This window comes from Leopardus geoffroyi, chromosome A1 (genome assembly GCF_018350155.1).
Source record: "Leopardus geoffroyi isolate Oge1 chromosome A1, O.geoffroyi_Oge1_pat1.0, whole genome shotgun sequence".
Lineage (NCBI taxonomy): Eukaryota > Metazoa > Chordata > Mammalia > Carnivora > Felidae > Leopardus > Leopardus geoffroyi.
In genome coordinates, this window is record NC_059326.1 from 46,217,638 (window position 1) to 46,244,750 (window position 27,113).

The window sequence follows — 27,113 nt, forward strand, 5'->3', positions numbered from 1 at the left end:
CTTTTATGATGTTTTTCACCACAGTAATTCATATTAGAGATAGAAGCAGTTGCATGTTAAATAAAATCATTGAGCATTGTTCCCCTCGCATTGCAAAGAGCTGACTTATGTTGTTTTTAGATGCCTCCCATTAGAAAGTAAATATTCCTTCAATGCTATGCATTTCACAAAATTTAATAAAGACGAACTGTAAATAAAGTCACAGGGAGATTTCAGACAGTTTTATTAGGAGATTGTTGAAAAGAAAAAAGAAAATTAAATACAATAACAGTAAACGTGGTTCTCACATTGAAACCAGGCTCAAAGAACTAGGCTACCATAGAAAAATTTCCAATTCTTGCATTATGATGTAAAAACAGATTTTTGTACAGATTTTGTACAACAAAATTCGTAATAACCTTTTATCATTTTTAGAAAACTTTAAATATATAGATAAAAATAGACAATTTTCATAGGTCCTACATGAAGGTGAGTATGTTCTGTTCCAAGGGCTTGCATAGAGCGCAAATGTGGTTATAATATAGAACAACTAGACATTAATATTTTTAGGATTACAAAAGCATGGAAACCATAAAATGGGCACAATTTTACTTGTTTATACGAAAAAAAACCCAAAACAAACAAATTTCAAACCAACCTGTATAACTAAAAAAGGAAAAAAAAAACTTAAGTTACAGACTTAAAATAACATTTCGTGAATTGTAATATTTACAACATGTTAGTAAGATTTTCTCTTAACATATAGCTGTAGCTTCTTTCTTTAATCCTTGCTAAAATTCCTCTTATATCAAACCAAACACTAAAGCATTCTCAAAGGTCTTGAAAGTATGCATTTTAAAACTATTTAACCTACTTAACAGGTGACTCTATGCAAGGAGCAGAGCAATGGCTGATTCTACTACTTAGGTTCAGTTGTAGGCTTTTTAAAAAATCTTTTAAAAAATGTATGATTCAAAAGCTTGCCACAAGTCCCTCCAATTTTAAGTGTTGTAATCCTTTAAAGACTGCATCCAGGGAAAAGCAAGAAATACAGACAACAAGGAATAGAATCTCTTGTGCTCAAACAACAAAAGATGGTTATGGAAGAACTATGCATAGGAAACCAAGTTTCTACAAAGCATTTACTAACAGTATTTTAAATAAAAATATTGCTCCCTTTCAAGCAAGCTAAAATAGGAACTGTATACATAACTTTATTATTGTATTAAAAAATGGACTCAGCTGGTTAATAGTGAACTACACAAAAGAAATATGTTCCAGTATTGCAAGGAAGACCTAAAAACTATAGAAGCTTAGTGCCAGAGTATCTACGGTGTTAATTTTTCTTAACCGAATAATTAATACCGAATTGGAACTATCTTTAAACATTTTTAAGCTAGCTTTCTTGGACATTTAGGATTTTGCTATTTATGGTAATAAATAATGTTATGATCATAAAATCTTAAGATGACAGCAAAATCATAAAATGTACAGTGACTGTACTGATTCGTAATATCAGTCTTTAAAGGTGTAACTCCAGATTAGTAAAAACAAAGAGAAGGTAACTTCAGTGGGTAATAAGCACTGTTTGCAGCTTTACTTCCAGTTATCTGCACAAAAGTGAAAACACATACTGTAACTTTCAAAAAGACAGTGAAAATAACACATAGGCACCCTTCCCTCTGACCAGGGGGGGAAGCACAACACATTTTAACTTTATCACTCAGCGCTACATGGTATTGGACTGATACATCAAGGGTTTGTTAGGTTTTGTTTTTCAGCAACATTAACATAATATGACATTAACATATAAAAATATTTCTGGTGTTTTGATTTACTGTTCAGCCACAATCCATTCTCAATAGTGCAGTTTGGGGCACTAACTAGGGTTCAATATACAAATAAAAGTGGCTGACACAGAGTTCTGATGTCACCAGATGCTTAAGATCTCATTCATTAATACTGTGACTCCAGACAAATATTTACATGCCTGCATGCGTTAAAACCAGAAAGATGTCTTTCTGACTAACAGGGTGACAAAACATATTTTCTAAAATTCTCATTTTCCTAAACTCTAGTATACTACTGCATACATAATACCTTCCTTGTATGTTTTATGTTTATATACTGTACATGTGACCAACAGTTTGAATAAGAAGCATCATTATTATTTTAAATTCTATATACCACTACCAGTTTGGAATGAAAACATGTTACATTTATTTTTTTTTTTTTTAAGAAAAAAGACCTTCAGTGAAACCTTTTGGCTTATATTCAATGCTTCTTTTCAGATATGCAAAATGTTATTTCACTGGGTTGCTGTCAACATCCATTTGTTGGTCTTTTGGAATATGTGAAAAAAACCTTCAGGAGAAAACCCACAATTAGTTTAAAATCAAATGTAATAGAATATTACTCTTTGATTTATTGATTTTTTTTGTGTTTTTTGGTTTTTTTTTTGTTTTTTTTGTTTTGTTTTGTTTTTTGTTTTTTGTTTTTTTAGGAATCCTCTATGCCCCCTACAAGTTCATTTCCAAGTGTTCTTGCTGGTTTCTGGAGGACATAATTCTGTAAGTCTGGGTGACCACTGCTACAAGAGTCTCTTGTGCTCAGATACAGAATTTTCAGAGGAAGAAAATGGTTCATTCCATTAAAAAAAACAAAGCTAGGTCTTATTCAGACCTGTCTTTAACTCAGTATACAAGTGTCCAGCAGCAAAGTTGCAGTTATTAACTGTAAGAAGTTGATACTTGTACATTTACAAACATTCTCAGGTCTCTGGTATGAACCACAGGTGAAAATCAATGGAGGAAACTTTGTAGAATACTTAAACTTTTAAAGAACATTAATACACAAAATTGAGGAAGTTCCCGTAAAAGGACTTTATTTTTTCTGAACTTTCAAATGACGAATGTCTGCAAAGTTCTTTACTATAACATGGAATTTCTTCAACAGGAAAGATTCAGTACATGACAGTAGTTTTCAAATACAGTCTTCCATCTAAAAATGAACAATAAAAAATAATTAATTACATGACATTTGGGAGACAAATGTGAATATAATAACTAAGTAGGCTGCTATAAAATTTGTGTATCTTATTCTATCTTCATTTGTTTAGGAAGTAACATTTTTTTACATATTCTCAATGTTAATTTCGAAATTACATGGAGTTTATGTGATCAAAAAGAATACAGAGTTTCTCATAAATATATATTTGCTATTCTGATATCAGTTCCAGAGCACTCAGAAAATAAATAAGAGTGTGTGTGTGTGGGGGGGGGGGGGTGTTACTGATATGCAAAGCTAGTTGATTTCTGTTGAATGACAATTACTTCCTCCAAGCCTGCAGAAACAAAGCCTCTCTGAATGCACTCAGGTGTATCTCCATCAAGAAAAACTAAGCTCCCATCATACTCCTTAGCAGTGTTGTTAAATATACCATGTAATGTAACAATTGTGCACATTTGTTGCTATTTATATGAAAGCCACCTAGGTTATTTCATCACTATCAATGAGGTATATAGTCTTTCCTCCTTGAAATGAAATTAACCAAATAATTAAATGGTAAGATAGAAATATATTACTCAACTTTTACCAACTGAGAAACTCAACAGTCATGTGAAAAAGAAAAGCAAGTCAAATATTGGACACATTCAATAAACACACTTGAATGAAGCAAAATAAGAAACGGGAAATTAAAAATCCAGAGGGGAAAAAAAAAACCAAAATGTAAACTCATTTCTCAACTGTAACACCCTCTAAACTGCCAACATTGTGGTGTGGACTAAACTTTGGATATATAGTGAAACCTTGGATTGCGAGTAACCTGTTCTGCAAGTGTTCTACATGACCAGCAAACATTTCTAATAAATTTTAACTTGATAAATGAGTGATGTCTTACAATACCAGTAGTATGTGACACTGAACGTCACATGATCACAAATGAGGCAAAGGTTCTTGAAATTCGCTTTGATATACGAGTGCTTTGGATTATGTTTCCGAAAGGAATAATGCTCACAAACCAAAGTTTCACTGTATTTATAGAAAATATATCTAAATTCCAAGTTTTAAGACCTACAGTAGAAGGTAATCTGAAAAGAAAATTTTCCAAGCATTTTTAAAAATGCATATTGCCATGTAAATGTTTGCAAAATGACTGATAACTTCAAAAGCTGAAATATAAGGAAACAGAAATCACCTACACTAAATCCAGCAAATAGAAATATATAGTCCAAATATTTGCAGATCCTCATCTTTAACACTAAGCTAATTGCATTCTCTCACATGACCTGTAGTAGACATAGTAATCAGTAAGGAACTTAAAACCAAAGTTAAATAGTTTTTTACTTAGAAATATTGGTGTGCCCAAATTTCTACAGTCCTACTATGTTTTATTTTAGCCTAAGTTGTCAGTTGTACCTCTCAGATGTCACAGACTCTGTTTTGTTCATTGATATATCCCAATAACCTGGCACATGTTCAATAAACATGTGTTGAGTGAATGAATGAATCAGAGACAGGTTTTGTGAGATTTACACAAAATAGATATTGAAATAAATAAATCATATAAATATAAATACATATTTAACTTATTATACTATTATCATTTAAAATCCACCATTTGCATGGCTCAGTCGGTTAAGCGTCTGACTTCGGCTCAGGTCATGATCTTGCGGTCCGTGAGTTCCAGCCCTGCGTCGGGCTCTGTGCTGACAGCTCAGAGTCCGGAGCCTGTTTCGGATTCTGTGTCTCCCTCTCTCTCTGACCCTCCCCCGTTCAAGCTCTGTCTCTCTCTGTCTCAAAAATAAATAAACGTTAAAAAAAATGTTTAAAAAAATAAATAAAATAAAATCCACCATTTGCCTTCAGCAACATGCAAAAGAATGTCCGTGAGATTACTCTCATACTGGCTATTTTTTTTTTTTGTTAGTTATCTATTATTTATTTATTTATTTAGAGTAAGAGAGAGAGAGCATGCGTGCGCACTCACACCCAAGCAAGCCAGGGAGGGGCAGAGAGAGAGGGAAAGTGAATCCCAAGCAGGTGCCATGCTGTCAGCACTGAGTCCGAAGTGGGGTTCAATCCCACAAACCATGAGATCATGACCTGAACCAAAATCAAGAGTTGACACATAAACTGACTGAGTCACCCAGGTACCGCCCCCCACACCCCATATTTGCTAATTTCTAATAAGGTGTATCAAGTATTGGTTGTCTCTGTAAAATCAATCCAGTTAAACTTTAATAACAATATTTACTTGGAAGTCTCTAAATACTCAATCAATAATCATGTATCAGCAAACTTTAATATATGAAACATATAATAATGACAATGACTGTCTGTTCCCCATAAGTAGCATACACATTTGGATATATGATATAATCTGAGATTCACCAATGCAAATATATTATTAATCCAACTGAACACTATTTTTGAACAATGACTTAAAGGCATACAAAACTATGCTGGATAATCATCCTAGATATGCTGTCTAAAAACATTTTACCTCCTGGCCTGTAATGATAATCTTTCATTAATACTAAATATTACTATAACTCAGAAGTAGCTATTACACTATTACAGCAAATATAGAAATTTCCTAAATCAAATATTAATCAAATACCAATATCAAAACCATAACATTTTGATGAAAATTTCTTTCTAAGTAAGGATATGACAGTACTATATTAACAGATTATAAAATATTTATTGTTTTTGCATGGAACATGGTGTGATTTCTTCTGTTTGCTTGGCTTGATTACAGCCACCTCTGAGACAAAACTAATTTTCTCACTTACATCATACATAAATATACCATCTATATACACATTATATATATATGTAACTTTCTAGTTTCAGTTTAGCAGGAGTTCCTAATAATTACTTTGTAAATAATCCGAATATTTGGTATTATAAAATAAGCTAAAATTTCAGCCTTACGTATACTTAGTACAATGTGGCTAACAATTGGACACTTTTATTTTTTTTTTTAAGTTTTTTTATTTACTATTGAGAAACAGAGAGACACAGAGCATGAGCATGGGAGGGGCAGAGAGAGGAGGAGACACAGAATCCGAAGCAGGCTCCAGGCTCTGAGCTGTCAGCACAGAGCCTGATGCAGGGCTCGAACTCACAAACTGTGAGATCATGACCTGAGAAGAAGTCGGACACTTAACTGACTGAGCCACCCAGGCGCCCCACAATTGGACCTTTTTAAAGATAACTTTGATCCTAATGATTTTTTCCTACATAAAGCAACATACGTTTTATAAAAATCTAGCAATAGAGGATTCAGAAGCAACCTAAAAAGCAGAGTACTAATATTTTTACCAAAGTTTCTAATTCTTAGCCTTTAATTACTTTATCCCTACTTTCTCCTTTTAGCTATCTCATCATTTCTGTATGTAGTCAATTATGTTGAGAGTGTCATTCCCATTCTTACTTTAAGGAAACACAAAACAAAACAAACAAAAAACAATGTTTCCTAGCATTCCGGCATTAGATATTTGGACAAGAGACATTCTCAACTTCCTCCAAATTCAAATATCTAGTATTTTCCTCTCTAATCTTATCTGTTACCATTCTCCCCTCACTCCATGACCGTGACTCTCCTGTGCATTCTATGACACACCAAGCTCTGTGCTGTGTTGGGAGTATTTAGTCCTGTTCTTCCTTTCAGAAACCTAGAAGATAAGTACTTCCTCCTTCCCTGATTCCCTTCCTACTCTCCTCTATGGAACTTCTCTAAACAGAGAGCTCCTATTTATTCTCCAGTACAAACATCCTAGGAATTAAATCCATAATACTTGTCTCACTTTGAAGTTGCATTTGGGAGCCTACTACATGGTGAGATCCACACAAGCAGCAGCCCATCAGTATTACTCCCATCAGTATTAGAATGATAGTGTTCAGCATGATGCTTGTCTTAAAAGTTTAAAGCAATCCCACATGTTAAACTTTTGGGGAAATGAATCAATATATTAACATAACAAAAATAATTATCTTTGGCATGCTAGAAATTTGTTTCTTATTTTTTTATCTTTTTAAAGTAGATTCCATGCCCCATGTGGGGCTTGAACGTATGACTCCAGGATCAAGAGGTGTATGTTTTATCAACTGAGTCAGCCAGGTGCCCCCAGGATAAAAATTTCAAAGTCTATCTGAAACCAAATTTTATTTATTTTTATTTTTTGAAACTTTCTTTTTAATTTTATTTATTTATTTTGAGAGAGAGAAAGCATGGACACAAGATGAGGAGGGGCAGAGAGAGAGAGAGAGAGAGAGAGAATCCCAAGCAGGCTCCACGCCGTCAGCACAGAGCCTGATGTAGGGCTTGATCCAAAGGACTGTAAGATCATAACCTGAGCTGAGATCAAGAGTTAGGCACTTAACTGACTGAGCCACCCAGGCGCCCCTGAAATTAATTTTAAAATTAAACTATATTCATTTAAAAGTATAAAAGAAATAATTATTTTGTAAGCATCTTTACCATAGATCATATACGAAATACATTTATAAAAATTATATGCATTATATTTATGTGCTCAGTATCTGATCTACTATAATTCCATTTTTAATAAATGACTCCTTGCATTTTTGACTAATGTTCCTAACAGATGGACAAATGCATCAAGCATTAAAGATGCCAGCTATAAAACAGACCCCACCTGCTACAGTTAAGGCCATTTCATGATTAAATAATACGTAGGCCTCAGAGATTATCTGCCTTAGAATTAACTGGAAGCAGATATACACCAGGCAAAGACAGACCCTGAAGAGTAACTCACTCTCCTTTTGACTACAAAGCTTAACTTTCAAATCAGTTCTACTTTATGATTTTGTCACATTTATTGAAACATACTTACAGATAATTCAAAGTCTGTAAGGAAAAAAAAAAGTTTTAACTAATTTTATATTGTTCCAGAGAAGTTAAACTGGTCTGCAATCCACAGCAAACAGCCCCATGTGTTATGTACCCAGAGAGCTAACAACAGGCCTCTGAATTATGGGACCACAGGTCTATCTCAGGCTTTTGATAACAAACCACCTGAGTGAAAGTAGAATCGTAAGGGTGCTAGGAAAGATATATGGGCCCATAATTCAAACTGACTATGGTTTTATGTTATATAATAATGGTTTCAATACTTCCCTTCCTTGAGTCTTGAAACAGCACACAAAGCCACGGGGCCATAGAGAAGGCCCTACAAAAACGAGCTACCAAATGAAGGTCATTATGATTGCTGGAGTACTTCCACAGCTAAGACTTTGTTATGCAGAGGTGTGTGGTTTGATCTGCAAACTCAGAGGTCTAATTCATATATTTTGTTTTAAGGGCTGCCCTTTGTGCATTCTACTCACCTTCTAACTAGATAATCTCACACCTATCCACCCTTTCTCATATTGTATTTATCTATTTCTACACGTGGTGACCACGGAAAGATAGTTTTCTGTTTCTTCCTGATGCTGCACCAGGTTTACCAAACAATTATTCCTTGATATCTCGAATGGATGAGAGCTTTTCTTTAAGATCACCTAAATTAGCAATAAAGGAAATGATGATTATTATTAGCATAGTTAATATTTTCTGAGCACTTGTGTTCAAGGCACTTACAGATTTTAACTCTAAACTTCCCAACAACTGAACATAATAGGTCTTCTCAGTGCCTTTTAAAAGTAGGCTACTAACCTTGAAAAACTTAAGTCTCTTGCACATTTTCACAGAGCTTGCAAGTAGTGATTTGATATTTGTGTGAATCCAAATTTCACATCCATTCCACTATGTCGCTTCCCTTTAATAAGCAATTGGACCCTACTGGAGGAAATACAATGTCTCTGACTTGTAGAGGTAAGAGATTGAATCTCAGTACCATCAGCCTTCCTGCCTTGTGGATCTATTCCTCGTTGTATTCCCCAAGACAGGGTCTTTCTTTTGGTGTGCAGAATTTCAACTGAATAAATTGAAACAAGAACTAGAATTCTGATGGTTTGATTTAAAAAAAAATCCTCCTCTAACACTATGATTATTTGCTTTTGTATGGGAGTTTGATATGACAGAAAAATCATCAAGCTACACTTTGTGCATGGGAGTACTTAATTAAAAAGTCTGTTCTAATTAAGAGCATTGGGGAGTAGGGAGTGAATGAAACGATTTAAATTACAAATTCCTAATAGTTCCAAAGTTCATTGTGATTTGATGCTTACAGCTATAATTTGGTGTGTAAGAAATTATCCACATCACAGAATAGTTTACTGCAGGTGTAAAGTTTTGTATGATATTTATCGTTACAATGAAGATTTAGCTCTATAGATAATGAGTTAAATTTTTAAAAATTCCTCGTAAAAATGGATCTCAGGTTTTAATAGTAAAGTTGAAGCCATCAGATCAGATCATTAAGCAGATAGTATACACCATTAAATGTATTATTTGCTGTGGTTGAGGAAGAAATAGGGAATCTGTCACAAAATTTCCAATTTTGGTTTGTTTTGTGTTCATGTATTAATTTTACTGTTTTGATATAATGCTTTTGCAGGTATTATTATATGTAGTTATTGGAAATATCTACTACATATAGACAGACATAGAATTTTGCTTTATTTCTACATATATTCTAAAACTAGAGTATCGAATAGCTTGATCATTTATTTTTAAAACTAACAAAACTTGTTCAATAACAACGGCATTATATAATAAGATTTTATACTAGAAGATAGCATACAAGTTGGAACAATTTCAAATTGCTTAGTTGGGTGACACCAGAAATCCAATTCTTTCATTGTATGAAAAAGGGAGTCTGCTAGTGAAAGGTACTGTATAACGTGCAAATAGATATATATTCTAGTTTTGAATAGAACTCCCTTGCAAATATCCACAAGGATCTCTTACATGTTTTTTTGCACAAAGGGCTTAATAAATTACATTTCCTGTTAGGAAGTAGCTTTATTAAAAATGGCATCTAGGGGCGCCTGGGTGGCGCAGTCGGTTAAGCGTCCGACTTCAGCCAGGTCACGATCTCGCGGTCCGGGAGTTCGAGCCCCGCGTCGGGCTCTGGGCTGATGGCTCAGAGCCTGGAGCCTGTTTCCGATTCTGTGTCTCCCTCTCTCTCTGCCCCTCCCCCATTCATGCTCTGTCTCTCTCTGTCCCAAAAATAAATAAAGGTTGAAAAAAAAATTTAAAAAAAAAAAAATGGCATCTATTTTTTTCAAAACTTATATCCAGACACCTGTAATCTAACAAAATTTGCTGCTTTCACAAAACAGTTGTATGTACACATATCTCACTACTCCAGAGCTGAGGAAAATATTAACATGACAGAGGCAAACATATAAGATCATGTATCCAGAAACTTTAATATTTACTTAAAGACTACTAGGTTAATATTAGCCCTGAGCCTCTCTCAACATCATGTCTTAATCATACAAAGTAAGAGAAACCAAAACAAGTGATGAAAACAAATGTTAATGATTCATGTGATATTTGATAAGACAACGAGAGGAAGTCAAAATAAAAGCAAACAAACAGGAACAGATGGGAAGGATCTTTGTCAAGTCATAACCCCTCTTCTAAAACCCCCAAAGGAAGAAGCTAATTAAAGAAAATATTGTTTCTTGCTTTTTTTTTATAACTTTATATTTAGAGTAAGAACATTCTGCGACTGCTAAAGCAAAGAAGCAGAGACACAAAGTCTACATTTACATGAGAAATATTTTAAGAGAGATTGATGTTCAGCAGAGGCCCTTTTATGAGAGGATTCTGAGTAAATATCATTTCTTCTCATGAAATGCAGTTAACTAACGGTCCAAGAAATTTCCAGAAGTTATATTGAAGGTTGTGTTCAAATATAATTAAAGAGTAAAAACTGAAAAATTTACAACAGATTTTGAATTTTATGTAACTCGGGGTTATGGCTGCATAACGTGAGGCCCACAGAGTTGGGTCAAAGTGAGAGAGAACTAGACCCCAGATCCTTTTGGAATGTTTTCTGCATAAGTACCTAGTGCTATTCTAGAGAGTGGGCATCGGCTGTGTATACAAGAGCACTGCAACAAGTGTATTATGTCTATACAAGCCAAATATACTAGTACAAGCTGTAGGTAATATGCTACCTAAAGAAACAATATGGCCCAGCTCATTAGAAATCAGAGCAGATAATATCATGTTTATTACTAGGCTAGTATGAAGTAAAGCTCTTGATTGTAGTTAATAGTGATGACAAGGGGCGCCTGTGTGGCTCAGTTGGTTACGCTTCTGGATTCGGCTCAGGTCATGATCTCAGAGTTCCTGAGTTCCAGCCCCACACTGCGCTCTCTGCTCTCAGCACGAAGCCCGTTTTGGAACCTCTTCCTCCCTTTCTCTATGCCCCTTCTCTTTCTCTCTCCCCCTCTCTCAAAAATAAACATTTTAAAAAATGACAAAAAAGTACAATCAAAAACTGCTTTTATATATTTCTCAGCTTCCTTCAAAGAAGAAAGTAAATGACAGACCACAGTCTAGTTTAAAACATGTTCTTAGAAGATCATCTAAAGCTATAATATATAGATTGAAAGGTAACTAAGCTTTAGTCAAAGATAATAAAAGGGAAACTCTGTCCATTCCTTGTGAAGGAATTTTGTATCAGACTTTAGGTAAGCACAAGAATCAAGGAGGGACCCAAACTTTGGCAATTCAACAACTTGAAGCAGGTGGAACTGAACTGTAGGTTTTGTGTGGCTAGAAAGGATCATCATTGGGCAAGCTGGTCTACTCACAACATCCTTTCTAAATAGGATGCTAAATAGACAAACCAGTAATGAAAGCTGGGCTGAAAATATGCAGGGAAGGCATCTGAAGATCTACAGATAACTATGGTTAATCTCCGCTGGCTTGAAGTTATTTAGTCAACTCCAGCCCTAGGCAAAATACTTTCCCAAATGGCTAGATCAGCTTAAAATATTTCATTTCCTTTGAGAAGTGACATTCTTGCTGTCTGTATCTTAAAGAATAGGCTCTGCCTGAATTTTAGGCTCAATGATGATGTTGATGCTCTCTGTGGACAAAGAAGAATTTGTTATCAGAGATTAAGATAATGCTGCTTTACTGGATGCTAAAGGTCTTTTATTCTGCAACTCAAGAATCTTCCCCAGTGGGGTAGAAATCTGGACCCTGTGGTTCCATTAACTGATATCTATGTAGGAGCTCAATGTTCTTAAAACCATACCTCCATGACCACAACCAAACAAAATTGATTAAAAAATCATCATCAATTGTCTGCTGCTTATCTATGCAACAGGGAACAGGCCATTCTGTACTTAATGTTAAGAAATCATCCCTCTGACAAAATGTTTTAACCATGAATAATCAGTCTATACTCATGGAGAGGGTTTGGATCCCATATATTGTATTACTAGAACCTAAGTGTTGTTACAACTGTGAGTCATAGGATTCAAACTTGTCCCCTCAAGTTGCTTTTACTATGCCAACACTTAAAAAACTTCACTATCCTAGGGGCACTCGGGTGGCTCAGGTAGTTATGTGTCAGACCCCTGATTTTGGCTCAGGTCAAGATCGTAGAGTTCGTGAGTTCAAGCCTCATGGTCCATGGGTTCAAGCCTTATGTCGGCCTCTGCGCTGACAGTGTGGGGACTGCTTGGGATTCTCTCTCCCTCCCTCCCTCTCACTCTTGCACCCTTTCTCTTTCTTTCAAAATAAATAAACTTTTTCTAAAAAAATTTTTAAAAAAGCTTCATTATCCTAGAGAAATTGATTAAACTCTGCCTATAATATCCTTAATAACAGATAACATACCATATGATGTTGTGTATTTCTAGTAACTTGAACATTGCCTGGAATCTGGAGAGAACTATCAAATTAAGATCACAAAATGAGGGGAAGATCATATGCCCCTGAATGCATACCTTGAGAAAAATACAGTCTCATATGGGTGGTATATTGGCTTAGAATATATAAGCTGAGCCTACTCATGAGGAACTATCAGATGAAAATGATAAACATTCTATTAAGACTGTATTCTTCCAAATGTCAATTTTATAAATTTTTTAAAGTCCAAGGAAGAGCTCAAGATCAAGGAGACTAAAGAGGAAATAACAACTAAATAGAATATGTGATACTAACTTGGATTCAGTAATGCTGTAAAAATGCTATAAAGGACATGACTGGGTCAAAGCACAAAATTACAATTCCAACATCAGATCAAATAAGAGTAATGTGTCAATGAAGTATTCACTGAGATGATAATTATACTGTGTTTATGTATAAGAGAACACCCTTATTTTTAGTAAATACTTCTTATGTATGGGTAAATATAGTAGGTAAAGGGCCACGATGTTTACAACTTATTCTCAAATCCTTCAGAAAATACTATACAAATAGAAATAATTATAAAGCACATGAGACAAAGTATTAACAATAGATGAATCTTGGTAAAGGACATATGAGAGTTTTAATAGTTTTTTAAAATTTTTCTCAAAGTATGGTTTCCTTTCAAATACAAGTTAAATAAATAAGATAGTTTGTCTAAATGATACAAAGTTTTAATACTTCACCGATACCAGCTATTTGTTAATAACTCATTGAGGATATACACTCTCCACTTTCCACATATACTATTTCACTGATTATGTAGAGAGTATTCTCATAGTAAATATTTTCTGCTTAACAACTAGGCTTTTGAGAAATCCTATTCAAGTATTAGATAGTAAGACGACACTTAGTGATTTTGTTAATAGAGTTCCCCCAAACACCAGATTCAGTTTCATGAAACCTACTGGACTGAGGGTGTGGACATAAGCTGGATTCTGGTCTATTGGTCCATTATGTTTTAATTGTAAATTTACAATTGTGAAGTTTATGAAGTCTGCTTAACTGTATTACCTGTTAGCGAGGATTATGCATGCTAATGTACATTTGTTGGTATAAGGAAAGTACTGTTCTGATTAGCTGTGTTTGAAGCACAGTTTATTTTTTTAAAGTTTATGAAAAACAAAATAAAAGGAGAACACAAACATCTTTAAAGTTTTGTTTCTGTAAACAAAGAAAAATTATATTGCTGGTAGGTCTACTTTGGTAAAGTATTTGTGTGTGTGTGTGTGTGTGTGTGTGTTCTAATTAAGCATTCATTAGTAAGAAGTGGGAAACCATCACAGTGGTTAATGTACCAGCAAGTGAGAATGGGGTGCTTTGTACTTAGGTTACCTTGTCCTGATTTGGAAGGTGAGACCTCCCAACTTCAGCAAAGTAAAGCACAGTAAAAATCTCTCATTACTTTCTCCATTCTTCTATTCATTTCTGGAATAAAGACTAAGACACAGGTATGTAAGGAAATAATCATTTGAGGGCATATCTGAACCTGAAGGATGAGTGGATAAATTATCTACTATGCTTAATTAAAACAGAAAGTAGGAAAAAAAGTGATTTTATTTGATAAAATAAGATAATACAGGAAAGGGAAATGGGTCTTTTAAACCAGTCATTTGTATCCTTCAGAATTGCAAGACACAATCAAAACCCTCAGTGAATAAATTGTTTTCAGAATAAACTTACGTGTTATCTCTGGGGGAAAAAGGTGACAGAAGAACAGCGCTTGCAGACCCTAGTGATTTTAAGTTTGGAGGGAAAAAATCATCTTTCTTTTAGGAGTTTAACAGTTACTATTTTTTCCCATTTTCTCTAGCATGACTAAATAAGCTATTTTAATAAAGTTATATTTGTTTACGGAAGCACCTGTAAGTGAATTTAGCTCTAAATCTCTAGAGCTTTATTTAACACATTTATACAATCTGAACCAAAATATGGGTCTAGTGCTAAACTTGACAAATGACAACCTTACATGACAAAGTCTCAAATTTTTTAAATAAATATGAGAACTATTTTAATGAAAGAAATGACACTTTTGTGGAGAACAGCTTTTCTTTATATCTTATCTAATAGAATTATCAACTGTTATTTAGACAGTAGGTGGGTAAGAACAGTAACATGTTATACAAGAATTATTAAATAATGTAAACCTTAAAGGCACTAAATTTCAAAATTAACCCACAAAAGTCAACCCAGAGAAGTGTAAAATTATATTAAAGAGACAGACTAACAGACAAGAAAATGTGTTGACAGAATGATCATACCTAAAGAAAGAATATGAAAATCGATAAGAGTGTTTGTCTAGAAATGTAGCCTAGAGAAAGCAGTTAATCTGGCAAGTTTTACAAATGCTCATGAAAGCATCTACCAGGGATAAAGTTCCCTTTAAAGATTGAGGTACACATCTGATCTACCTTTAGATATGTTTTTGCGTCCATAAAATATTTGATTATATAATACTCCTTGTTCCAATCCCAATCTTGCCAGATAATGTGACAATCTTATTTTCTGCATACATAGTCACTTTGGTAGGAATCTATTAAGATGGCCAATAATGCACCCTGCCTCCTAATATTCTCATACTTGTGTGGTCCCTGTCTCCTTTAAGTGTGGGCTCTACCTAGGGACTTGCTTCTGATGAAGAGACTATGGAAAAAGTAAAGGAAAGTCACTTCCAAGATTAGGTCATAAAAACCGACTTTCTTCCTGCTGGCAGGCTCTCTCTCTCTCTCTCTCTCTCTCTCTCTCTCTCTCTGGATCTTTTCATTTGCTTGATCTACTGAAGCAGGTTGCTGTGTACTGAATTGCCCTATGGAAAGTCCTTGTGGCAAAGAGCTGATGGTAGCCTCTGGCCAATAGCCAACAAGGGAACCAAGGCCCTCGATCCAACACTCTTGAAGACACGAGGCATGCCAACAGCCATGTGAGAAAGCTTGGAAGTGGATCCTGCCTTAGTTGAGTCTAGAGAAAACTGCAGCCCCTTCCAACATCTTATTGTAGCCTGGCAGAGACCTCAAAGCAGATGACCCAACTAAGCTATTCCCAAAATCTCTCGAGATAATAAATGTTGTAAACCACGAGGTTTAGAAATAATATGCTGTGCCACAGTGCATAATTAATACTCCTTTCTTTACAAGGAAGATGTGCTGGTCAATGTCACAAATAAATACTTCGGTTCTGTGACTCACAGTGTTTTAGTATAGTACCTCAGTTTGCTTTCTTCTGGAACACAGAAAAGATTGATAACCCAACTCTGGTCATTTTGAATTCACCAGACCAAATGCCACTTTGTGAGTTCTCTTGGAAGGTTTCCTATACTTCAGAGAAATAGCAGAACCAACCTGCATGTTTGCCAGTACAATATTGTCTTACAACACCAAACTAATTTTTAAAAAACTCTGATTTGCTACTAATGAAATGGATTATTCTATACGACAGAATATTTTTACATCTTTAGAGGATTTGTTTAGCCTTTTAAAACTCAATATTGTATATATGTATATCCATATCCATATATATAAATACATATTAAATATGTATATCCTCTGTTAAGTAGAAGTAACTTTACTTATATTACCTTAGGGCAATTTGATTTACTGGGAATGAAAAACAGGTTTTCCTTAAAGATTGATGGTCTTATTTCATGATGTATGGTGGCCTCAGAAATAAAAACGATAATTGTCAATAGTCTAATTCTTGTAACAAACTTGTCTCAGAATAATAGTCACTGTATCAAATAGTTGACCCAATGTGACAGAACCAACCATCCCAGGAAATTGTAAAGCTCCATACTGCTGAAGCTATTACCATTTAACGAATTACCAAAAAAGAAAAAGGACCAAAAGAAACAAAAAAGATTCTAGATCTCTCTATTAAAGGCACTTGGAAAGATACAAGATTGAAGAAGAAACCAGACAATCTTTTTAATGTCCCTCCAAACGTTTGATTCAGTAGTGGTGATGGGCTAAGTTCAATTTTGATTAAACATAGTATCTTGCAATATTCGAAACTGTTGTTTATCATACTGCATGCTTCCCAAGGAAACAGACATAATTCTTTTTGCAAACTGATCAGGAAATATCAACAAAACCAGCCACAAACAATGACAAATGTAAGCCACTAAATGCTTTCTAAAGTGGAAAACAATGAGAAAACAAACAAAAACGACAAAATGTGCTATTACAAAAATATGCAATGCTAATAGATAACTTTACATTTTATGAATTGCCTCCGTCTCTAGACACAAAGAATTTCAGGACACATTTGAGCACTCTGGACTGACTTACAATTTATGTTTAAGTTCCAATTTGTTCTCAGAATATATTAAATTCCATGAGATTGTCAAATTTCTTTAATTCGATTTCAAAAAGTAAACACAAAAAGTCTACAAATAAACATTTAAAGTATAATGTAATAAATGTGCATATATTTAGGAAGAAGATAAATGCTGATATATGTATATTTCATGCCTACTGTCAAATTCTGCCCTGGGTCATGGTAACACAGGCCACTGGTTCCATCACAATTAATAGCTTGTGGCTGTGGCCACTGTCAGCATTTCCTTATTTTCCCATCACTACCAATTGTGACATGAATAAAATTAACTTATATGTCACCATGTAGATCATTATATCCTGAATTAAGGTTAGACTTCTAGAAGCATTATGAATTTAAGGAACTCATCTAGGCTTATGTCAAAACTGCTTTATAGTAAAATCTTTATTTTCCCATCAGAGAAACTATAGGTTATTTTTTTAGGGCTAATTCACAGTTACACTTAGATAATACCAAATTGCTCAGCCAAAAATGCCTAATTTTATCTTAATATCCTTGATTCATTTCCATTGGGCAAACCTCAGTTCTATCTCTTTTTAAGGAAACCTACTTGTAAGCCTTAAGGATATTAACTTGTAAGACTTGATTAATAAATACTGCCTGTTTTCCCACCATAATAGCATTTTGGTGTCTGTATGAAGAGCTCATTTTAACAGCTCTTTAACAGGTTGGTTTTTTGCTACTTCAGTGGTCGGATGAAAATTCTTTCAATGCTTCAACTCTAACCAGACACTTGATGACTTTATTACCAAATGCTTTATGTATTGAAAACTCATGATGCTCCTAAAGCTTAAAAATATACTGCAGGACTAGTATTATTTTGGTGTAACACACACTTGGTTTTGATAATTCAAAACACTTACGTGAACATTTTTTTACTTACTTACCAAGTCCAAAGAATAAGTGTAATTTTTACTTTTCCCTTCATCAAAATAAGAATGTATTATACTGTTCAAATGATTGCAAAGAATATGTATGCATCAGAGGGAAAGCTAACAATGAGAGTAAATTATTGTTGCTTTTTTGTTTATGACTCTATTCAATGTAGTTTGATTACTTGAAAGGACTGATATCCAACATATTGCCATATGAAACAATATCATGAAAAATACATGTCTCTTAATGCAAGAGTTGAATTGACAGTTTGTCATAGGTAAAATCTGCAGAATCAACAAAGATGCAAAATAAATAAGTCAAAATATGAGTTATCTAATATACCACTACATATTTTTAGCATTCTCTATTCTAATTTTATGTATGTAATCTAGCACTGTAATTTTTTTGGTCCCAGTTTTATTACATTCACTATAATGGACAAAATTCAACGCTGAGTAATCCATCCTTTCTGACTGCCATTAAAAAAAAAAAAGAAAGCTACTTTATGTTTTCTCTATTAAAAAAAACTATTAGGTCATTCATTACAAATAAGGATGGTAGAGAAATGTATTAACTCAGTCATTTGAGCATTCTTTCCTTCCTAATGTTGCATTTGTTACTCTTTATAGTAACCTTTTCTTGGAGAGGTGGCTTGACACTCTAAAAGAATGACAATATCAAGATTAGGCAAAGAGATTCTATATTTTCAACCTAAGGCTTTAATGGTGTCCAAAGCTCATACCCACGCTCCAGCTTCACATTCACCTGGATGCTTACTTTACAACTCTATCTAAATGCCCCCAATGACCTGGATCTCTTTCCCTGACTACCTACTTCAAATTACAATCAAAAAGAATGAAATCTTGCCATTTGCAACTACGTGGATGAAACTGGCGGGTATTATGCTAAGTGAAATTAGTCACAGAAGACAAAAATCATAGGACTTCCCTCATGTGTGGACTTTAAGAGACAAAACAGATGAACATAAGGGAAGGGAAGCAAAAATAATATAAAAACAGGGAGGGGGACAAAACAAAAGAGACTCATAAATACGAATTACCAACCGCTGTTTCTGAAGTCATATGTTGTTTCCCCCTTGTCCTTCACTGCTCACTTCCTCTTATTCCTTGCACAACACCAGAACTCGAATTCTCATTACCTGACTTCTGAGTTCATTACATTCTTCTTTATTCTTATTCTAGACCAACACTTCCCATGCAATGTTTATATTGGACTTAGGACTTAATATGTTAATTTCAGGTATAAAACAAAGGGGACCAGATTTTTTCCATATTATTTTGCAGTAATCATACCAATGAAGTGCTTAACGAGAAAATTTATTTTCTTTTTCATTTATATTTTATTTCAGTTATAAAACAAGGGGGACCAGGTGCAAAACAAAGGAAAACAAATAAATATGCCTAAATATTATTTAGGTATCTGTTTAATGCCATACTCAGAAGCAAGCATAATATTTATGTATCTTCCATTTGAGAAAATTATGTAAAATATGTCAATAATCTGGCTACTCAGAAGATTTAGACTTACATATGTAGACTTAAATGAATCGTTACCAATCACCCAATTGGAATTAATTGGTTTGTTTGTGTTCTGCAAGTACTTTTGTTTACATTTCAGAAGCACTAGATCAAAGCCGTACTTCTTTAGAAGAGAATGATAGATCTTTTATATCTTAAGGGAAAAACAATAAAATTTTCTAAATTTCAGGTTCAATCTGTTAAATTAATTTTAGGCCTTGAATACAGCTTCCCAAAAGTGTACTAGTGAGTCCTTATAAACAACAAAGTTAAAAATAAGTCCTATTGGAAAAACTTCAAAGTAGGACTACCTAGAATGTTTATAGAGTATGTTAGTTTTTAGATACAGAGACATACACGTAGGTATATGATTTGACCATATTTTGATTTGTTAAAGTGATTCCTGGTTTCCTATACAGATTTAATGTGTAAATATTTCATATTTCTATATAACTAAAATTTGATTTTATTCCTACCACCCCTGAGCAATACCTGGACACCCACAGCTTTATCAAAAAGTATTAACTCAATGCATATTTTACTAGAATTATTTATGTATCTCTATATCTCACTAGATCAACTATCTAGAAACGATATCATGTGTTTTCATTTTTTAAATAGCCCCAGCACTTGGTGTATAAGCATTTGTTAAAGTGAATTGGTTACAACAGATAGATTTACCAAGAATTAGTTACCAGAGACAGTTTGCAAAGTTCATTCCATGAAATATTATTTTTAATTCAATAAAAAGGTTTTGTAATCAGATGATTTTAGGAAATGCTAATTTGACTTTTAAGTGAAATATATCAACTTTAACACAGGACTTTTAGAGTCTTTAGAGTATTAAAAATGAACTTCAAAAATTCAAGAAGATGTATATTTTTAAATGACATTCATTTTTCACAGATGGCCATTTTTAAGTTTTGTTTTCCCAAACTGTTCATGAGATGATTCTCAGAAGAAGACATTGATATCAGTCTAGAAGCCATGCTGGAGGAGCATGTTCATCTGTCGTTTTTCCATTCCATACTGCAGTGAAGATTTCATAGCAGTTGCAGTGGTCAGAAGGGTTTTAAGAAGAGACAGGAGGTGACACGTATTTATTTTAAAGGGATGAGAATAGAAGTTCTAAGGTTTCATTAAGATTTAAATTTGTGATCTTGGAGTTTCCGTAACTTTCCTTGTTTGTATTCTGTATTTATTTACTGATTAGCCTAACCATATGAAAATGTGTACCTCCAGTTACTGGTTAGAGAGGGAGAAGACAAAAACCACAGTAGAGAAGAAACTGAAATTAAAATTAGCACAAAAAATGATTTAAAAATGTCTAGTTTTATATATTCATATGTTTGTCACATTGCTAACTCATTTCATTCAGAAATCATACATGCTGCAATAGTTAAAAACAATAATCAAAGTCATTGATTCCAAGGCTCAGTAATCTAAACTGTCACTGATCCATTAAATGTTGCTAAAATTGCATGTATACTTGGTTCCTAATATTACACCCTGAAAGTGTTAAAATATAAAAGCTTCGGAATAATGACATAAAATTTCACCACTTTGTTGGCTATAAAATTTAACATTAAAAAAATAATTGGAAATGTTTTTGTATTTCCTTTGTTTTCTAAAAACAACTTGCAAAAGGAGCCTATTGAGTTGTGATAATTCACAGCCTTTCTATGTGAATTGCTGGGTTTAAAGAAATGTCTGTGTTCCAATTTTCTCACAAAGGAATAGAATCATATATTGAAATACCTTTCAAAGCAAGGCAACCAAGAACTGCGTTTGAGATCAAAATGGACAATTACACCAACTAAATATTTAATCATTAACTTAGAAATCAATTCATATGTGACTTAACAAAAACAAAACACAAAAATCTAGCTATACTGAAACTTAAGTCTATAAACATCCTAAAAATATTGACCTAATTTCGGTATGTTTATTTATAACCACTCAACCATTAATTATCATAACATTTTTGCTATGTAGATAAATGCTATCAATATTTTTGGAATTAGTTGAGACTTTATCATGGATGTGATATTATGAGATGAGAGAATGTGGAAACTAAGCTAAATCCTGTTCCCAGCTTTGTATCAAAATGAGATTTGATCACCTGTTAACATGAGAGCTCATATTCTTTAGTGTCTTTACACTTTTGGATGGATAGTCTGTTGGGGATTGAGCCACCCCATTGAGTCTGTTGGGGACTGTTGATGATTTGACACGGGTAACTTTTCGAAAGCCAGTGCAATCAATCAATTCAGTGCAAGGATTCACTGCCTTCATTTGCTATATTAGTAGGTGTAACAAAAAGCAATAAGCCACTAGTTAAATTTTGCATGCATTTTAAATCTTTTTTTTAAAGTGTATTTAAGAGTGAGAGAGTGAGAGAGAGAGAGAGCACATGAGTGTGAGCAGGGGAGGAACAGAGAGAGTGGGAGAGACAGAATCCCAAGCAGGCTCCATGCTGTCAGTACAGAGCCCCATGCAGGGCTCAAAATAAGGAACCAAACTGTGAGATCATGACCAAAGGGGAAATCAAGAGTCAAAGGCTCAAAGGACTGAGCCACCCAGGCACCCCTTGTCTGCATTTTAAAATCTCATTGTAGGACTTCTACAAATAGTGGAATAATACGACACGTAGAAATAGTTTTTTTAGGGCCCTAGTTTGATTCTGCTACTGGTAACCCTTGGAAAGTTAGCGCAAATATATCACAAATCTCAACTATATCCCACTCAGGAAAAATAAGAATTAAAAGAAATTCATTCCAAAAGATACATCATAAGCATATAAATGCCATGCCATTAACGTTTTTCTTTTTATATACCATGTTTACTTCACTCTTTTCACTTATTGAGTCTTGGAGATATATTAACCAGAATTGTATTTCTTAGTGAAATATAGCCTATGAGCTATAGTATATAATTCATCAACTTTTTACATTGAAGTACCTTTTGAAATTCTTGAAATGTTTCTCATTCTAATAATTTAAGTAGTATAATTAGAATTTACAAAATAAATAATTGGGCATTTCTAATCCTTTGCAAATATCATACCAATTAAGTGCCCAACACAATGGGATTAATCTGAATTTCAAAAATTTGAAGAAACATGTGGGGAAGTGGGCCTCAAAATTCTATCTCAAAAGTATGTCGGAAATCAAAGCAGCTAGCGGAAGTCATTGCACTCAATCTAAAAAGCTTGGAGAGCTGTTCTCTTTACTTGAGACTTTTTTTTTAAGCTTATTTATTTTAACAGAGAGCACATGCATGTGAGCAGGGGAGGGGCAGAGAGAGAGGAAGAGAGAGGATCCCTTGATTCTCACATACCAAACCCTGAGATCATGACCCGAGCCAAAATCAAGAGTCAGATGCTTAACCAACTATGCCACCCAGGAACCCCTCTTTACTTGTGACTTAAATGCTATTTTTAATTTTGTTTATGTGTTGACATAACCTGACATACTATGAATTTTTTTGGATTGAGAGAACTTTTCTCTATTATCAAAGACCATAAATAAATATTTATCTTATTCAGACTTCCACAGCATTTTAAAAAATCTATACTTTTACATAAAGTTCCCTCAGGGAAGAAATATGGTAGTACTGAGTTTATGGTCCCGCTTCGGCAACAGTTGGCTAGAACCCAGAACCATCTGTTGGGTTTTGCAGAGGAATATACTTTCTGTTCCCATTGTCTTACATCTAATCTTCTTCTCATTTGTGATTTTTTTCTCCATTCCTAACAGTTTATCTAGAGATAATGGCTCACTGAGACATTTCATTTAACATTGCTGGATAATTTATAAAAAGCAGTCAAAAGACTATGATAACTTGAAAGAAAATAGACCTAGAACTATATTAATCAGTAAAAGTCATTAAGAAAAAATAAAGACATTGAAATTATAATGATAAGTAAATATCATTTCATCATGAAAATCAAATAATTAGCTCTTAATCTGTTAATATGGGAATTTCATAAGTTAATATAACACCATAGTATGGAATCAAAGTTAAACACAGCAAACCTGATTATGTATGGGAATAATTTATGGTCTAAAATCTCCCCATCCAGTGCTCTTTCTCCCAGGGAGAAATAAATAAAGAGTGAGAGTCAGATCCAATAATTTGTAGCCATCATTCATGGTTTTATAGGTGTAATTAGTAAGCTTAAGTGGAGATTTACTATCTCTCAAGTATGATTATATATGAATTAGAAGAGTCTGAAGTTGCTCCACACTATATGAAAGTACAAACCATATTAAGAGAAATTTGCCAAAATATAATAAAAAATTAAGACACTCTAACACTTCCATCTTAAATGAGTCAAGAATAACTAGTTTATCTTTTATTTGATTTGCAAAGAGATAAATAATCATACTGAATATGCGGCTGCAAATAAATGTCCCCAAACCATATTATTTAAATTGACATAAATATTGAAATTCACACTCTGTCATGAATTTTTTAAATGCCTTGGAAAATCTGGTAAATATAATTTGCATTTTCCAGCTTAAAACATGCTAAAAGAAATAGCATGTGTCACATCTGGAAAAAAATCATTGGCTTAAAACAATTTTAAGATCCAAATCATGTTTATTTTTTTACCAAAATGAATACTATTGCAGTTATTATTACATTAAATTTGTAGATAATTGTGAAAATAGCAAAGTCTTTTAGCATTTAGCCTCTACCAAGCATGTTCTAAGTTCTTTACATACATTAATTCACTTAATTCCATAACAACTCTGTGAGGTAGATATGATCATTGTCTATGTTTTACATATTAGAATGCCAAAAATCAAAACATTTAATTTACACACTCAGTGTTATACAGATAATAAACATCAGTGTGGTGATTTGAACCCAGGCAGTCTGAACCCAGAAACCATGTATCCATAATGTACCATGGACACGTGACGTGTATGTGTAGCATGTGTTATGATATCAATAATAGAACAGGTCTTAGCAGTTAAAGTGAGTTACCAGGGTCACAACATTATTGAATGGTAGTTTTGACAGTAGATTATGACTCTCATTCTACCACTGCTCTCCTAAAACAATCATCTAAATGTTAAATTTTAATCCTTAGAAATTAGTTATTTATAAATAAATTCTCAGAGTTAATGCTAGGGAAAATCTGTTTGGGCATTTCTTTTGTAACTGATTACTAATTATTTTTGTAACCTGGTGGATTTCCTTTTTCTTTTTATATTTGGGAAAACTTCATGAGAAACTGCAAAACATGAGAGCAGATGCAGGCCTAAAAAATGTCCATTGCCTAATAAAAATGCCTTTTTACCTCCCTAAAGATGATCCTGGAGGAAACCAAAGTCAATTTAATTGATTTTATCTCATTACTAAACTTTACGCGGAAAGAACCATATATTTGCATTTTGAATCTTAATCCTTATAAATTTATGCCACCCTCATTATCTGGCTTAACATTTAGCCACTCATAGCCACTTCATAAATTATCGTGAGATAAAAAGATTGATGTCACGTAGGAGCAAGGCATATGGAGTCAAAAGGACTCAGATGTCCTGGTTCACATTTTGATTCCAAGCAATCCACTTTATGTTCATGGGCCTCAGTTTTCTCAAATATAAACTGGGCTTGTAGTAAGAGAAACAAAAATAATGTATGTGAGAAAGCTGTGGCCACCCAGGCGCCCCTCGCCTGCATTTTAAAATCTCATTGTAAGACTACAAAGCAAACATTGAATTGCGTTAGACAATGTTGACTGATGTTCTTCTTTGGAATATTCTGTATCACGGTTGCTTCAAAAAGGATAAATACCATTAACGAATCAGCAATTTCCCTTCCCTTATGTATTTTTACCTTCTGGGCTCTCTCCCCCCACACTCTTCCTGAGCTCTCGTGAATATGTGCTCCTTGGCACTTGATGAGAGTTTGAATTTCATCCCTTCCAAGGTACCTCTCTTGGTCTTTGCTATGATCTCAGCTTGTGAGAGAAGAAACCCTTGCTGCAAATCCCGATCAGTCAGATTTAGAATAAAGTTGGAACTGTGGAGCTTCTGTCAGGAAATACTGTCAGTCTAGCAGTTGTTAATAATCGCAAGTGGGTTTTAATGGACTAATTTCTTTGAACCAGTTAAAATATTTTCAAGCAATGAACCATTTCCCAAACAATGAAACAGACTGATTTTTCTCATATATAAGAGAGAAATCTCGCCCACTATTTCAGCCATAAAAATAATATTACCATTGAAAGAAATGATTGGGCCTTTGTAAACCTTAGTTTTAAAACCAAAGAGCTATATTCATTTATTCATTTACAAAATGCTTTGCCACCTTTCAGAAAGTGAAATTGGACTTCCTTTTTAAGTGTCACTGTTGTTGAAATGATACTGGATATTAAAAAATGTGTTTGTTTTTCAGCTGTTGTAAGTCTAAAGAGATTTTTCGAATACTTCAATTATAAAAACATTTAAAACATACAAACTTGTGCAATTTTTATTTTAATGAAGATGAGAAGTTCATTAAAGAAGATAAATATTTCATTAGATGTTAAATAAAACAAAGAGATTTTTTGGCTTCTCTCAGCACAAAATTCCTTTGAAAGATTAATTAATACATGCAAATTATGCAAATTAGACCCATGCAAATATTTTATGAAGACAATTAAGGGAACCATTAATTACTGCTTTTTTTGCTTCAGTGAGATTCATTCATTTAATTTTAATTTCACTTTAACTGTTTTGATGTATAATCTTGCAGCTAAGAACTTTATCTTTCCTGGCGGGTCACTTAAACTTATAAATTTCATCAAGTGAGTGCACAGAAATCTGTAAAGATATTCTCTAGACTATGTTTAGTATCAAGAGAAATTTCTGACACAATGCACTCCCAGAAACAGGGAAACTGGAAGGGAATGTGAGCTCATTCTTGGACAAGGTTCAACTGCTGGAAAAGCAATTAATTTGCTTTGGCTGTGCTAATATAGGGGAATTAGAAAGTGTGACACAAGACAAATAGAAATAATTAGTTCTCCAAAATGATGTTCTCATTAATATGGTTCGAACAGTCGAAATAAAAAACATTATTGTGGCATGTCTGCATTCTGTCCCTAACCATGGGAGGTGGAATAATGCACCATAAGCATTTTTACATTTATAGTCTAAATGATGATGTTTTAATTTTTTAAAGAAGAATTTATAGCAAAGGGTATTATATATCTTGAATATGTAAACATACACATGCTATCAAAATTGATGACATACTTTCCATCACCAGGTGTTTATGTACCAATTTTTTATTTTGTGCATACAAATCCTGTAATTCAGTGAATAGACTTTAAAGTGAGGGTTCTTTTCTGTAACTTAAATATTTTCAGATAACTTTTATAACTCCTGGATTATAAATAACATTTTTCATAAAATAAAAATCTATTTATGTTCCACCTCAAAGAAATTACTGTGAATATTTATTAAAGGTTCTTTTAGAACTGGGCTACTTTTACTATGGAAGGGTAGATACAAAGAGAGGAAGCAGGCTATGTGAAT

General features: G+C 33.7%; 1 protein-coding gene across 2 annotated transcripts in view; it reads right to left on the reverse strand.

The window, feature by feature from the left end:
• Nucleotides 1-206: 206 nt before the first annotated feature.
• Nucleotides 207-27,113, reverse strand: part of DACH1 (dachshund family transcription factor 1) — a 436,009-nt gene continuing 409,102 nt past the window's right edge. For both annotated transcript variants that reach the window (XM_045478718.1, XM_045478710.1), the window contains one exon: nt 207-2,979. In XM_045478718.1, the coding sequence (XP_045334674.1) occupies nt 2,942-2,979 (38 nt within the window). In that variant the 3' untranslated portion in view covers nt 207-2,941. The remainder of the gene's footprint in view (nt 2,980-27,113) is intronic.